General features: G+C 38.7%; 1 protein-coding gene across 9 annotated transcripts in view; it reads right to left on the bottom strand.

Moving 5' to 3' along the window:
* Positions 1-1,101: 1,101 nt before the first annotated feature.
* Positions 1,102-16,781, bottom strand: part of ClC-c (chloride channel protein 3) — a 153,647-nt gene continuing 137,967 nt past the window's right edge. For 8 of the 9 annotated variants that reach the window (XM_068379251.1, XM_068379250.1, XM_068379253.1 and 5 more), the window contains one exon: positions 1,102-5,566. In XM_068379251.1, the coding sequence (XP_068235352.1) occupies positions 5,476-5,566 (91 nt within the window). In that variant the 3' untranslated portion in view covers positions 1,102-5,475. The remainder of the gene's footprint in view (positions 5,567-16,781) is intronic. The other variant, XR_011045386.1, reaches the window with a different exon arrangement.

Genomic DNA, 16,781 nt, shown 5'->3' with positions numbered 1-16,781 from the left:
CCCGCAAGACTTAACAGCTTTGGGCCCGGCACAACGGCGCTGGGATTCCATAATAAGGAAACGCGGACACGCAAGCAACACAAGGGAAAGGGCAAGGAACACTAAGGAACACGTGGTGCTCAAGGGATGAGGAACACAAAGGAACATGTGATCGGACGGGATAAGTGAGAGAGAGCGGTGAGATGATATCTACGCCGCGACCAGACGCTTACTGACGACACAGACCTAGCAGCGCTGCCTTGCGCGCTGACCTCGGGTCGAGTATCCTTCCGCCCCGGAGCGCCCCAACAAGGTAGCGGAGAGAGGGGGAACTACGCAAAATTCTTGGTCGGTTAATGAGGAGATCCCAGATCCTCCTAAGAAAGTAGTTCGAGGTAAGTACTCCGTATTGGAACAACTACTGATTTCTTTTTTGATTGTCTGGCAGTAGAAAACAAAACCGTAAGAAACCCCAATTAAATGACTCTGAAGTTTGTATACGCTTAGGAATAAATAGTGGTCAGCTGACGAAATTGAATGCTGTTTTAAGGTACGATTGAAATTGGATTTATGCAGGGTAAAATATTTTGTTGTATTCAATTGACAATGTTTATGGAAGCAAAGACTTTGGTTTCCTCTGCTAAATTTATGTATTGTATGGGACCCGATCTTTGAGAGATCAGCTGGTGAAATTGAATGCTGTTTTTTTTTTTAAGTTTATTTCAGCAACATTAAGCAAGGTATTACCACAATTAACAATTAACAATCTAGTGATGTTAATTTCATTCTTTAAGTCAGGATTATTAAGTGTAGTAATGTATAGATAATAGTTATTTTGGATAAATAGTTGTTTAAATATGAAAAATAGTTGATGAATTGGGATCAACATTAGACAGACTTACCATGAATTCTTATGGGAAAAAAAATTTGCTTAATGATGGATTTGCTGGAACGGATTCCATTGTTAAATGAAAAGTACCTAAATTCACATAAATGAAGAGGGTTGCATTCTCATGGGAACAAATTTTAGCTTTAGGTAGTCACCTGGAAGTGCTGGGTATTCACTATGTATTAATTTTATAAATTTGTATTACTGAAGGTATAATAAAATAAACCATAAAATTTAGATGCACATAAGCTTTATTTTTCGGTAACTGTTCAAGTAATTTACCTGTATCATAAGGTGTGGGTGACTAGTTAGTTGAATACAAAAGTCCAGAACCTGAACTATTTACATCCCCCAAAATTTACTATTCAACTGAATATCAGTGATTGGCTTTCAAAGCATTACATTAGCCAAAGGTAATGTCTAAGGCTTGCTTTGTAAAAAAGATATATTTCTGAACCAGAAAATTACTATAAAAAGAGGCTGAAAAAAATTACTATAAACTGGAACTGATTTAGCAATTCAACAGCTTTGGCCTTCATGTAACTAGTGTTTTCAGCCTTCTTTTACAGTATTCTATTGATTTTTAAGTTTTGATGACTAACAGTATACAGGTATTTTATTCAGTGAATAAATGTATTAGAATTATCACTATTATGATATACCACACTGATACACTGCAACACAGTCATTGATATGACATTTGAAGTTGTTGAGAGGGAGTTTCTTTTAATTACTAAAACACAAACGTCAAGTGTCTAACGTCTTCAAACTCTCAAAACAATTCTGTGGCTAAACAGTTTAGGCTTGATTACAAGAGAAGACAATAAACATACAAGCTTATAAAATACCCTATATGCACTTTAAAAAATATGAAATGATGCTTGATAATGTTTTGAGGGAACCTTAAACCCTGCCTTTATTATACATGACGTGTGTTACTCAAACTGAGTGGAACCAGGATAAACATTACCAGTGATGAAAAAATTCCATGTTAAAACAATAGTAAAATATCTGAACAATGAACACATAAACATATCTTGCTTTTTTTGTTATATCACATTACTACATCACAGAAAAAAACAGGATTAAACTTGAATAAAACTATGAAAATTCTTTATAATCAAGAAAACTATGATGAATTGTCCTTGTAAAATCATATCATTCTAAACTTTGTGACTAATTTAGTAAAGTAATAAATTAGTTTCCTATACAAAACTATTATTTCCAAACTTATCAGGGTTAAAGAACCTCTGGAAAACAAAGCAATGTTCTAGCTTAGTTAAGTTTCATACCTTTAAAGCTTTAAACTTTCTGTGGGAAAACTAGATAATTTTCATAAAGGATAAATTATCAAAGATGAATCCTGGACATTACCTCTTCAAATATAGAGCCTTTTCTCGGAATCACGGCCCTGTGAACTTTAGAAATCTGAGAATACAATCAGCTTCAAGAATGTTAAGTCTGTGTTTCAATTTACAATAGACTTGATACAGTTAGTAAGGGTTTCACATATTAGAAGTTCCACAGTTCTCTTTTCTTTTTTTTTAAGTGCACAAAATGTACTTTTGTTAACTACAAAACATAATTGTAATACATTCTACACACAAAAGGATGTCATTAAAAAAAAAAAATTGTGCACCAACCCCAAAGTTATCTTCGAAAAGAATGTATTTAATTCTCAGAAATACAATTCTTTTTAATTACGGCATGCAGATGCAGTGCTCGATTATCACTCCTCCACATTTAGCAATGAAAATGGTTTACTGCTAATCATGTGTTGGTTTTAATCACAATAATAACAAATATATTAAATTCTGCAAATAAACGAACAAATTTCAGCAGTGCCTTAAAAAATCCCTGGCTAGAAAAAAAAAAAAAAAAATACAATGTGGTCAGCAGTTTTTGTTACTAAAAATGTAGTCATCAATTACTGTTTAAAAAAAATCAGGGGGTACAACACTTATGTACAGTACAGTAAACTAAATAACAAATATCCATTCAGCAGTTTTTAAATGTAGAGGGTCTGTTTATATCAATACGGTATACTTTTACACCCATAACTGTACTTATTTACAAGTTTGTATCCTTCTTTCAAGCATTTACTAAAGTTCCTGATGATTATCACTTTAATCTAAGGACCATCTAAAAACCCTTTAAAACTATAAGAACCTCGTGTAATCACTGTATAGCAGATAATAAATACTGTTACCATTTCATGTTATTTAACCAGGACTGTCAAAACTTTCACCTCTGACGGGGTTTCATGTTATTTAACCAGAACTGTCAAAACTTTCACCTCTAACTGGGTTGCTCATAGTAGTTCATATTGAAAGTTTGAAAATATCTTTGGTAAGTATATCATCACCTTCATTAATCTGGCTACGTTATCCTTAAAATGGCTAAATTTGATATGAGCTCTGTCTGGTCCAATATAAATATACTCCAGTAAAACTTCAGTGACAAATTTTTAACTTCAAAAGATTTTGATAGAACTTCCCCAAATTTATAAGTTGTCAAAGTTGATATTTGTTTATACTACATATGACGGGCTCATAAATCAGACTATTTCTATCGTAATTAGTTACATTATCTGGATTCACGGTTTAAATCTCAAGTACAGTAATCATCTAACCAGCAAGGAAAGATATTGAAAAGTCTAAAGGAATTGGTTGGAAACTGAACACCTAGTGATACAAAATAAGATCAAGTACCACAATAATATGACATTGGCACCCATTGATAATCCGTAGTAAAATACAGGATTACTTCTTGCTAAATGGTTTAACAATTCTGCTATAAACTTTTCAAATATCTCTACAATTGTGTAATTACAGAACCCTTATCTGAAGACAAAAGCTACAGCTGCACTATCTCCTTGCTGATAAAGAAAAAAAATTAGAAATCTATACAAAAATAAATTGCCTCACCAACATACACTTGGTCAATCATGAGGCTAAAACAATTAATTTTATCTAGACAGAACTTTTTTTTACATTTTGAAAGCTACTGGCATTTCTTTATAAATTATAATAGATGTTCAGCAAAAATTACAATGGATTTACTTAACACATATTGTCAATATTACAATGTACAGTAGTTACTGCAGAAGCACTTTACAAATTTGCAAACATCTATTTAACAAAGCTTTACAAGGGCTACACATACAAATACCCTACAGTTTAACCTTCCAACATATTGAAAACTACTTTCTATATCCAAATTATATGTATATGTACAGTATATATGTACAAAACAGCACAATTAGGGCTTAATAAAGTCACCATGAAAATCTTATGTTTCTGAGTTTGAAAGGAGTGACAAAATCTTATTCATGAACCTATTTTAGTATTGATAATCACAGAAAACATTCTAATGTATAACAGGATTAATCCTATCAGGAAATTTTTAGATTTATTGAGAACTAGCCCTGACACAAATCTTATATGACTATAATGTCTAGTTAATTTACAATACTAGTTAAAAAAAATCAAAACTTGCTTATAAAACAGGATCTAGCTCTCTCAAAAAAAAAGAAAGAAAAAAAAGAGATAGAGGGGGGTTCTGTTTTCAGAAAACCAGCAAAATCATTACACAAATTAGAAAGATATCAAATTCAAGTGAAAATCATATGGAAAGGTGAATATATGTCTTATTTGCATGTGAATTTACTTATTATTTGGTTGCACAAAAAGTAATAATATATTCTCCTCTGTGTATTTTGGGACAGTTTGAAAAATCTTGGGGACATAAGTCCCAGATTTTGTTAGATCTCAAATGATTTATTTTTTTATAACAACAGAAATATCTTAATGAAATTAAACAAGTTAAGCAGGCAATGTAATACTTGAAAAAATTATGCATATACAGTATATAATGGTAATAAACTTAAAATATTGTATATCCTAATCCCATCCCATCTCAAGTTTCTAGTAATCCATCTTTTAACTCATGTTTTTACTAACTTTAGTATGCACTTTGACATCCAAACTGATAGGGTAGACTATCAAAATCAGGTCAATTGATATCTGTAAGCATTACAAATCCCACTTTTCTTTACCGATTGAAAAAAATATAAATATATCTATTGATACTGACTGTCCCAAGTTTATAAACTTTACAGATGTAAAAAAAAATCAGTTGTATTATCTTATCACCTGGTAAAAACCCAACCTATGCACCTCCAGTGAACTAATCTGACAGAATATACAATATAGATGATTTCTATATACTCAACAATCATACAAATACTTATATAGAATACATTTTAATAAATAAATCTGAGTACAGTTACCTTAAGACTAAATTACACTATGTAGAACATCTAGTAAATACCATTTCATTTAAACTCCAGCCAACAGCAGTCACATGATTTTGTTATTGTGCTTTCGTCTAACGTTATAAAGTATATACCTGGAAAGGACTTTTTTTCAAGTCACAAAATTTAGAAAAATAATTAAGCAAAATAATATTTCTTCCGTAACATGCTCATTATTTTCAATCATGCTCTCCTCAGCAAAGTATGATGAGTAAGCCAAAGGCGACGAGGATGACTATAAAAATATAAGGTTAACTTAACAGTGGTAGGTAAACTAAAATCTGGAATCATATCAATTGAACAAGACGGACTCGGGGTCCTCATTCTCGAGGAATTTTATGTGCCGTAAAACGTCCTTCTTTGTAATGATGCCCAGCAAACGCCTGAAAAGAATAAAATTATGAAATAATTGTTAGGTGTAACTAAAGAATGCTTTTACATTTTCACTACATTAATAGTATTGACAAATCTCTGTTGGGTAGAAATACAATCTTGTTAAGCACCTGCTGTTCCCTCTGGAATGTATAATGCATATAACCTATAACCTCCCTTTTCTAGCCTCTGGAATGAACAGCTCTCAAACAAAAATGCTCATCGTAATTCAATTTTTCCCATAAGAAATAAAAGAAAATTTACTTAATGCATTTCATATGTCCATATATATTACATTTTTAAAAATAGCATTTTTCCTACAATACAAACCGGAGTCTTTAATAGGATTCTTCAAAAGATAGTTAGGCTGAATGTTCAGATTATCAAATTCAAACACACTGCTGTACCTAAACAGGATGACGTCACTGATGTCATCACACAACAAATTTGCTGCAAATGAAGAATTTTTCTTTACGAGCGAGAAAAGCGCATGCTGTTAAAATTTATAATGAGGTGTCAGTAGTTACTGGTGAGTAGTGGGGTAAGCTCTGGCCCCTGACAGCTCAATGAGTAGCCACTTTGATCTTCACCTAGGGCTTATGGGGTGGATGAAGAGGGAAGTATAGCTTGAAGGACTTGGTTGTATAGTTAGAAAAATTACAAATTACATTAGAGAGACATCCTTAGGAGGGCAAAAAACCCTAGAACCTAAGTGATTGGTTAATATCCTGGAATGTCACACACTCAGACCTTAGGAGGAGCAAGAGTGTTAACTCCAATGCACCACCTATGACATACAATTCAGGTGATAAAGGGATAAGATGTCTTCAATGTAAAGCTAAAATAAAGTGATGGGTCTACATTACTATTCATTCATCCCCTTGTCAGGAGGATGGAGGAATACATACTATTTTAACAAAAACAAAATATAATAGTTAATCGGTATGGTAGCTTATCTATATTAAAGTCTGATCCAGGAAAATAATTATTTGACTGCTACACCCAAAAGAATGTGGAGGCAAAAAGGCCAGGTATTTTTACTCTCATCCTAGACTGACATTACAACTGCCTTCTTAGTCAAGATGCTTCTTGTCCTGTGAGGAAAGTAGGTATGCTACACTACCTGCTGAGCAGCTACAGCAGGTCCTAAAGAAAACTTATCCATAAATATCTGGATGCAAAGATTGTCTTGCACCTCTAGACTGGCTTTCACAACTAGGCCCACTAGCAGGTTCTTCCTAAGGCTATCATACCTACTTTCCTAACCCTGTAACCACGAGCCTGTGCCAGTTCCTCTGGCTCATTTACTGCCTGGATTTTTGCTCCATTTATTGCCTTTTGAAACCAGAAGATAAGTGTTTTTGGGAATCTTCTTGAGCTTGCCAGAGCTGATGAAAAGGTTCTGAAAGGTTAAGTAACGTTTCAGGTGGTGTCTTCGTGGCCTCACAAGAAAAAAAAGGAAATCGTCCAGATCGTTGTTTGCTTCCCTAAGTGAGATGGAGAAAAATTTGAACCTACTGTAATATCGCTTACGGGCGAATTTTGATTTTTAGCCACAAGGTCAGGAACGAAGGGGAGCAAAACCTTTCTCTGCCTCTCAGAATGACAAAACAGATAACAATAAGCCGTCAAGCTCGCCTACTCTTTTTGTTGAAGCCAGAGCCTTTAAGAAGACCGTCATGACAGTTCAAAGTCTTTGTCAGACACCTGCCTTAAAGGTTTGTAAGAGAGAGACTTCAAGGACCTCAGAACTCTGGTCACATTCTACTCTGGAAGTGTTCTCTTGGAGGGCAAGATTGCTTAAAGCTCTTCATGAGAATCAGAAGATGAAAGGGCTACACTCTTCAGTCTAAAGAATTAGCTCAAGGCTGTGCGATAGCCTTTCACCACTAAGACAGGAGGAGAACAAGGAAATCGCCAATCACTTAAATAGAGGCTCCGAGAGTAGAAGTACTCCTCCAACACCACATATCGCAAAAGATGGCCCATTTCTACTGTGGAGGACTTTCAGAGGTACCCAGACATCTGCAAAGTGCCTTGCAAAAAACCATTTGCTCAGAGGATATGCTGGATTACTTCTACCTGTGAAGTAACAGGAACGTTGCCGACTTGTGGTGTTTGTTTTGTGCACATGGGCTAATTGGGTAATAATGTTAGTATTAATGTTATTTTACTTAGTCTATCCTTAGAAACTAAAAAAAAAATTAAATAAGAGCAATTTTTATATGTTTTTCCTAAAAACGCCACCTAAAACAGAAAACATTTGGTTTATGTTTCATCCCCAATCATAAGGAACAAACATGCAAGTGATAACTAATGATACTAAGAGCTCTTAGTAAAGATATAAAAGTGTAGTAACATTGGGCTGGCCTTAAAATTGCTGTTCGCCAATTACGAGGAGTATACAATACAAATGCTGTTTCTAAGGGAAATTTTGGGATTTGCCCTTTACATAGGGTCGTGCTTCACACAAGAATATACGGTAAATTATTTTAACCAAAGATCTGATACAACCATCTCACTCTTTCCATCACTTACAAACAACATATTTTTTTATATCAACATTAACACCAACTATAATAATTGTGTATTTTCCTTGGCCCTTCCAGGTGGCTCTTGATACAGTATAAGAATGCCTGAGAGTATTCTAATCTGGGCCAGGCTTCATTTATAAGTTGGCGAATCCATGTGTACTTATGCAAAAAATGAAGATAGACAATTAGCTACCTGTTTATAAATTGATTCCATACCTGCAGCAGCTAAGGTTGGATGTCAAAGGTCTGCTAAACATAGACAATGCTTGTAAGTATTCATAATCAGTACATGTTCTCCATAACAATGTGGAGGTGCGTTCTTTTTTACACCACCACATTATTTATCAAGCCAATGGACCAGGGGGTCATTAAGAACTGTAAATCCCATTAAAGTAATCCCTCGTCATACTGCGTTCACCCATTACTTTACCCTAGTGCATCGCTGACTTTCCAATTTATCACATGTAAATATGTTATTTTTATTAGTAAAATAAATTTTTGAATATACTTACCCGATAATCATGTAGCTGTCAACTCCGTTGCCCGACAGAATTCTATGGAGGGATACGCCAGCTATCACAATACTAGAAGGGGGTGTACTTACCAGCGCCACCTGTGGCCAGGTACTATAGTACTTCTTGTTGACACCACCTCAATTTTTCCTCGGTCCACTGGTTCTCTATGGGGAGGAAGGGAGGGTCGATTAAATCATGATTATCGGGTAAGTATATTCAAAAATTTATTTTACTAATAAAAATAACATTTTTCAATATTAAACTTACCCGATAATCATGTAGCTGATTCACACCCAGGGGGGTGGGTGAAAAACCAGTGTACAAGACTAAAGGATAGCTAAGTATCCCGTATTTCATATAATCAGTTATCCACAATAACAATGAAATAATAAGTACCTGGTAAGGAAGTCGACTTGAACCGTTACTCTGCCTTTAATAAGATCGTCTTCCTTACTGAGCGCAGCGTTCCTCTTGGGAGGCTGAATCAACTCAAAGGTGCTAAAGTATACAGGGCTGCAACCCATACTAAAGGACCTCATCACAACCTTTAACCTCGGCGCTTCTCAAGAAAGAATTGACCACCCGCCAAATCAACAAGGATGTGGAAGGCTTCTTAGCCGACCGTACAACCCATAAAAAGTATTCAAGAGAAAGGTTAAAAGGTTATGGGATTATGGGAATGTAGTGGCTGAGCCCTCGCCTACTACTGCATTCGTTGCTACGAATGGTCCCAGGGTGTAGCAGTACTCGTAAAGAGACTGGACATCTTTGAGATAGAATGATGCGAACACTGACTTGCTTCTCCAATAGGTTGCATCCATAACACTCTGCAGAGAATGGCTCTGTTTGAAGGCCACTGAAGTAGCCACAGCTCCCACTTCATGTGTCCTTACCTTCAGCAAAGCAAGGTCTTCTTCCTTCAGATGAGAATGTGTTTCTCTAATCAGAAGCCTGAATAGTAAGAAACTGAGTTCTTAGAACTTGGAAAAGAAGGTTTCTTGATAGCACACTATAAGGCTTCTGATTGTCCTTGTAAAGGTTAAGACCTTTTTAGATAGTACCTAAGAGCTCTAACTGGGCAAAGTACTCTCTTCAGATCATTCCCCACCAAGTTGGACAGGCTTGGGATCTCGAACGACTTAGGCCAAGGACGTGAAGGAAGCTCGTTTAGCAAAAACCGAGCTGCAAGGAACATGTAGCCGTTTCAGATGTGAAAACAATGATCCTGCTGAAGGCGTGGATCTCACTTACTCTTTTAGCTGTTGTCAAGCACACGAGGAAAAGAGTTTTTAATGTGAGGTCCTAAAAAGAGGCTGATTGGAGAGGTTCAAATCTTGATGACATAAGGAACCTTAGGACCACGTCTAGATTCCAGCCTGGAGTGGACAACCGACGTTCCTTTGAGGTCTCAAAAGACCTAGGGAGGTCCTGTAGATCTTTGTTGGTGGAAAGATCCAAGCCTCTGTGGCGGAAAACCGCTGCCAACATACTTCTGTAACCCTTGATCGTAGGAGCTGAAAGGGATCTTACTTTCCTTAGATATAACAGGAAGTCAGCAATCTGGGTTACAGTGGTACTGGTTGAGGAAACTGCATTGGTCTTGTACCAGCTACGGAAGACTTCCCCTTGAGACTGATAGATTCTGAGAGTGGATGTTCTCCTTGCTTTGGCAATCGCTCTGGCTGCCTCCTTCGAAAAGCCCCTAGCTCTTGAGAGTCTTTCGAAAGTCTGAAGGCAGTCAGACGAAGAGCGTGGAGGATAGGGTGTACCTTCTTTACGTGAGGTAGACTTAGAAGGTTCACTCCTAGAGGAAGAGTCCTGGGAATGTCGACCAGCCATTGCAGTACCTCTAAGAACCATTCTCTCGCGGGCCAGAGCGGAGCCAACCAACGTCAGCCGTGTCCCTTTGTGAGAGGAGAACTTCTGAAGTACCCTGTTGACAATCTTGAACGGCGGGAATGCATACAGGTCGAGATGGAACCAATCCAGCAGAAAAGCATCCACGTGAACTGCTGCTGGGTCTGGAATCGGAGAACAATACAACAGGAGTCTCTAGGTTATCGAGGTAGTGAACAGATCTATGGTTGGCTGACCCCACAGGGCCCAAAGTCTGCTGCAAACATTCTTGAGAAGGGTCCACTCTGTGGGGATGACCTGACCCTTCCGTCTGAGGTGATCTGCCATGACATTCATACCGCCCTGAATGAACCTCGTTACCAGTAGCTTTCGATCTTTAGACCAGATGAGTAGGTCCCTTGTGATCTAGAACAACTTCCACGAAAGAGTCCCTCCCTGCTTGAAGATGTAAGCCAGGGCTGTGGTGTTGTCAGAGTCCACCTCCACCACTTTGTTAAGCTGGAGGGACTTGAAGTTTATCAAGGCCAGAATAACCGCCAACAACTCCTTGCAATTGATGTGAAGTGTCCTTTGCTCCTGATTCCATGTTCCCGAGCATTCTTGTCCGTCCAAAGTCGCACCCCAACCCGTGTCTGATGCGTCCGAGAGGAGACGGCGGTCGTGTTTCTGAACAGCCAAAGGTAGACTTCCTTGAGAAGAAAGCTGTTCTTACACCACGCGAGAGAAGACCTCCTCTCTTCGGAAACAGGAACTGAGACCGTCTCTAGCGTCATGTCCTTTATCCAGTGAGCAGCTAGATGATACTGAAGGGGGGGGAGGTGGAGTCTCCCTAACACGATGAACAGGGCCAGCGATGAAAGTGTCCCTGTTAGACTCATCCACTACCTGACTGAGCATCGGTTCCTTCTCAGCATGCTCTGGATGCATTCTAGGGCTTGGAAGATCCTTGGGGCCGACGGAAAAGTCCGAAAAGCTCGACTCTGAAGATCCATACCCAAGGAGACAATGGTCTGGGATGGAACGAGCTGAGACTCCTCAAAATTGACCAGGAGGCCCAGTTCCTTGGTCAGATCCATAGTCCATTTGAAAATCTCCAGACAGCGACGACTTGTGGGAGCTCTTAAAAGCCAGTCGTCTGACGGAGCCGGACACAAGATCATGGTACTGCTGCACAGTCTGTGAACTGTCAATCATGGGCAAGCGAGGAAGTACAGTGACAACCCGAATCTGTCTAGACTGTCTGGGTCGTACAGACAACTCCTTATCGGGTTGCTGAGGTTGCCGCACTGCGTCACAACAAGTCACTTCTGTTGGTTGTTGAACGTCTTCCCCGTGACACATTGACTCCGTAAACAAAAAATCCTCTAACAAGGACTAAGCTTGGACTGCATGTCTTGCAACACAGCTCAAGGTCTATGGGAGCAGGTGTGGTAACAGACGGGATTAGCGACTGAAGTGGAACCATTACCTTCCCTGGAAGCATGTTATGCTTAAATAAAAGTCCATAGGAGGCTATGCAGCTAAAGGCTCCCTCCAAATGACAGAGTCCTCAAGGGAATATCAGAAGGAGGGAGAAAAGAACTTTCTCATCTACAGGGACCATATCCTAGAAAAGCTAAGTTCTCTCAGTGAGGGTTCACTGGTGCAAAAGCAGCAGACTAGAAGGCAACGTTATGAAACTGCTTGACAGTCTAGTGAGTTGGCAACAACCAAAGATGTGTGACTGAGAAGCATGCGGTAAGGTATGCAGAGCATGTTGTATGCAGAGTATGCTGTATGCAGAGCATGCTGTATGTAGAGCATGTTGTATGCAGAGCATGCTGAATGCAGAGCATGCTGTATGCAGAGCATGTTGTATGCAGAGCATGCTGAATGCAGAGCATGCTGTATGCAGAGCATGTTGTATGCAGAGCATGCTGTATGCAGAGCATGCTGTATGTAGAGCATGTTGTATGCAGAGCATGCTGAATGCAGAGCATGCTGTATGCAGAGCATGTAGTATGCAAAGCATGCTGTAAGCAGAGCATGCTGTATGTAGAGCATGCTGTAAGGTAAGCAGAGCGTGTGCATGGCGTTTAACATTTCTCAGAAATTCCATGACCAGTGCTAGAGTGCTTTATGCATGCTTGCATGGGGTTTTAATATCAACATAATATTTACCTTACATTCATAACTCATGATTCATATTTTTGCCATATTTTGCGATATTGTTAAAAATATATTGCAAGGAATACAAATATATTTTTATAAGTAATACAAATAACCTCCATTATCATAAGGTTTGAAAATGGAGGTAAGGTATGCTGAACAGCAGAGTCAGAACGAGCTGGAACAACAATAGTTGTGGTTTCCTCTTCAAGACTCTGTTGAGGGAACACCTGAGGCTCAGTCTGCAAAGGCTGATCAAAGGAAGTAGCAGAAGGTAGGCGCATGGGTGGAGGAGGCTGACTCCTGGCATGAGTGGCTGAACTCAAGGGTTGCGCTTGCTGAGTGGTTGGCGGATGCGCAGTAGCAAGTTCCTGAGGAACGAGTTGAGGTTCCTGCGGTGTGAGCTGAGAGCGAAAAGGTAGTGGTTGCGCAGAACGCAGTAAAAATCTCGCAAGTTGAGGCTCCTGAGGCGCAAGGCTAAGGTGTTAAGGTGCTTGCCTTGAGGAGGGTTGAGCTCGCTGCAGCGAGAGCTGAGGAGACTGACTCATGGATGGGAGAGGTTGTACCTCAAGCGAGTGTTGCCTCACTGGTGGAACAGCAAGTGGAAGCGGAGGAAGAGAGGTATAAGCCTCCTGTTCCCATTGCTGAGGTTGCCTTAAGGAAGGCGGAGGGAGCTGCACACCACTGGGATCAGTAAACTCAAAACGTGGCTCAACATCGTACGCCTGGCAGGTGGTACTGCGGTCAGGCGGAGGGAGCGCAGGCGGAGCGAGCGCAGGCGGAGGGAGCGCAGGCGGAGCGAGCGCAGGCGGAGCGAGCGCAGGCGGAGGCGCAACCTTCTCAGCCCGACACTCACGCATCAAGACCGAAAGTTGTGACTGCATGGACTGCAGTAGAGTCAACTTGGGGTCGGCAGACACTAAGGTCTGCTGAGGTAAAGCCTTAACAGCAGAGATCTGTTGCGGCAGAACCTTACTCCTCTTAGGCGGAGTGCATTCAACTGATGACTGAGGAGAGTCAGAGCTAACCCAATGACTGCATCCGGGTTGTTGAACTCTAACTTCGTACGTCTGGCATAGGTCTGGACTTTACGTTTAAGAGGTCTTGAGACCTGAGACCAGCGTTTTCTCCCCTAAATTTCTTCTGCAGACGAGCAAAATAAGGGCTCAATCGTCTGCGGGTGGGAGTGACGGTCTCGGTAAGACACGCCCACAACCACCGAGGATACTTCTGTGCGCCGATCAAGGCCTGCTGAACCCTTTTGTCCTTCGACATTGCTTCTCCCCTGGGCTTGGGAGCTTGCAAGAGGTCCCGGACTGGGAGGACGACTGGCGCGCACAGAAGTACCCTCACGCACAACACTGACACACTTTGCGCTAATCACTTATCACTTTGATTTTCTGTTTGCACTTATTTCACTGAACTCGAAACTTTAAGTGGTTTGTACCTGAAACACGCAATTCTATCCTTTCTCAAAAGTTAGTAATTGCGAAAACAGAATTACAATGTAACAGAAAAATCTAATGAAAGATAAATAATTCAGTGGCTGGAAAGAGACTAAACACTAGATCACTCTAGAAACGTTTACCTTCTTCCCCTAAAGAGACTAGGGAGAAGAGCAAAAACGATAACAACGTAACTCGCTTGAATGAAACGTTTATCCTCCTCTTTCTCCCTCTGTCTCTATCTCTCTCTCTCTCTCTCTCTCTCTTGACTTAGAACCTGAGAGAAGAGCCCAATCATATATATCGTTAAAACATATTATTGTTAAAGGAAAAAACTGAAATATTTCCCAAAATGAAAAGTTCCTTTATTAGGATTAAAACCATTAAGTTAAGAAAGAATGAACAAAACGCTAGACACGGTTACTCTTACTGCAACGTGAAACTGTGAAAATTCTTTCTCTATCGTAACGATAGAGCGCAAGTTGAACGTTCTGAACGTCAACAACTGCAGAGACAAACAAAACGTTAGTTCAACTTTGAAAACAGTACTAGACTATCAAAGAAATTCTTTCAAAGACATTAAAATAGCATAATATGTTAACAGGTAAAACCGAAATGACGGGCTCAATGTTAATTAACTTCGGTACCAAGAAAAGACCGCCTACTATTAGGAAGGTCGAATATAAACAAATATAAAAATTAATTTTAATAAGTTTATAATAAAAGGAAGTTAATCGAAGAGGCCTAAAAGAGGCGGAGAGATAAAAAATAAATCTATAACTTTTGTTAAGCAAAATTAAGAAAGAGAGTCTATACTCTCTTAGACACCAACACTTCCGTCTAAGGGAAGGGTCGGCCATTTAAAGGTGAAAGAGAGTTCATACTCTCTTCGTCACCATAATTAATCAAATTAATTCCAAAAGCTAACTAAGCTAATATAGAAGTTTCCAGTAAAGCGACAGCCGAAATCAAAGAGAAATACTTCACCAAAGTCGTGAAAATACTCCAAGAACATAAGCGTATCCCAGAACGTCTTGCCGGAAGCACGACAGAGGAAAAATTGAGGTGGTGTCAACAAGAAGTACAGTACTATAGTACCTGGCCACAGGTGGCGCTGGTAAGTACACCCCCTTCTAGTATTGTGATAGCTGGCGTATCCCTCCATAGAATTCTGTCGGGCAACGGAGTTGACAGCTACATGATTATCGGGTAAGTTTAATATTGAAAACTATAATGCAGACTCTTCAGTATAGTGCGGGTTTCTGTGGGCCAATACTTAAATTTTTTAAAGATACTTGTTACAAATGGTAATTTTTGTAACTAAATATTAATAAAGAACACTATTTAATAAAAACAAAGTGAAGTATTACATTATATAACACTTTAAACTTTTGTAACAAAACTTTTTGGGGTTTCACGAGTACCCTCATGCAATACTACTGTATTGCTGCCAGGCATATGATACAGCAAACCAAACACTATTGCTGGCTATTTTGATTCAATCAATTGGATATATACTGTGCACTGCATACATACATGCACATATATACATATATATAGTCTCTCTCTCTCAAACAGATGATAAAAAAATAGTACTATACATGGTAACAACCATGCTAAACCCAGAGTACATAATAAGCTCATGATCTAGCTTGTGGAGGATAGGTCATCATCTATGTAGAGTTTGCTAGATTATAGCACTCACAAAAGGTGACATGTCAGTGGAATAACTTCTACTATGATTTCCATAAGCACCCTTCTTGATGCATTCATCTGATGGAATGCTATTGATTGAATTTGAGTTGTTCTTGCTCGTCAATATAATTTCTGAACTACAGTAGTCCTGTATTCTCAAGAACCAAAATTACCCTAATTTTGTCATTTTACACTTTAATCCATAAAAATCTTTTGATCATTCCCCTACTCCAAAACACCTAACTTCTTTCGTCTAACCACTTCTCTACAAAACAATGAAAGAGTGAGAGAATATTGAATCTTTAAATAGAATATCTTTTTATCAAGCATTTTATATTACAAAAATACTACATGAGATCATGATAAGGGGTAGATAGAGATGGCTTGGGCATGCTCTTTGCACTCCCCATGAGATTAGTTCACTAAATGTTCCGCTGGGCTCGACAAGGCACTAGAAGAGTTTGAAGCCCCAGGCCTACATGGTTGAGGACTATGAAACGCGAAATATGAGAGGATGAATGGGGAAGTATTGAATTAAAAGCTCAAGATAGAGATGACTGGCGAAATCTAACAGAGGCCCTTTGCGTCAACAGGCGTAGGAGGATATGATGATGAAGCCTCTTTTAATAATTTTCATTGGTCCATACAGCTACCATGGGACCTTCCCCAATTTTGGGAGGTAGCCAACATTGAAACCGAAACAAAAGGATATTTTTTCCTGGGTAATATCTTTAAACAGTTCACTATAGGTATTATGTATTTGTTTTCTTTTTAATCACTATCATGTTATTACTCCAGCAATATGCAGTATACAGCAATTGCATTTTATATAATCATAATTACAGCGTGTACTGTACTGTATATTGGTTTTACTGTGCTGTATAAATAATTGATAAATAAGAGTTTTCTTTGTTACAATTTCTTAATGGAAAAGATTGTATCATTATCAAAATATAAAGTATCATTGGCAAGCATATCAAGTAAAGTTTAAATGAATTTATACTTCATAAATGAATATTACTTAAAAAAAAT

Source organism: Palaemon carinicauda, chromosome 8 (genome assembly GCF_036898095.1).
Source record: "Palaemon carinicauda isolate YSFRI2023 chromosome 8, ASM3689809v2, whole genome shotgun sequence".
Lineage (NCBI taxonomy): Eukaryota > Metazoa > Arthropoda > Malacostraca > Decapoda > Palaemonidae > Palaemon > Palaemon carinicauda.
The sequence above is the reverse complement of the archived record's forward strand: the minus strand, read 5'-3'. Positions and strand labels throughout refer to the sequence as shown.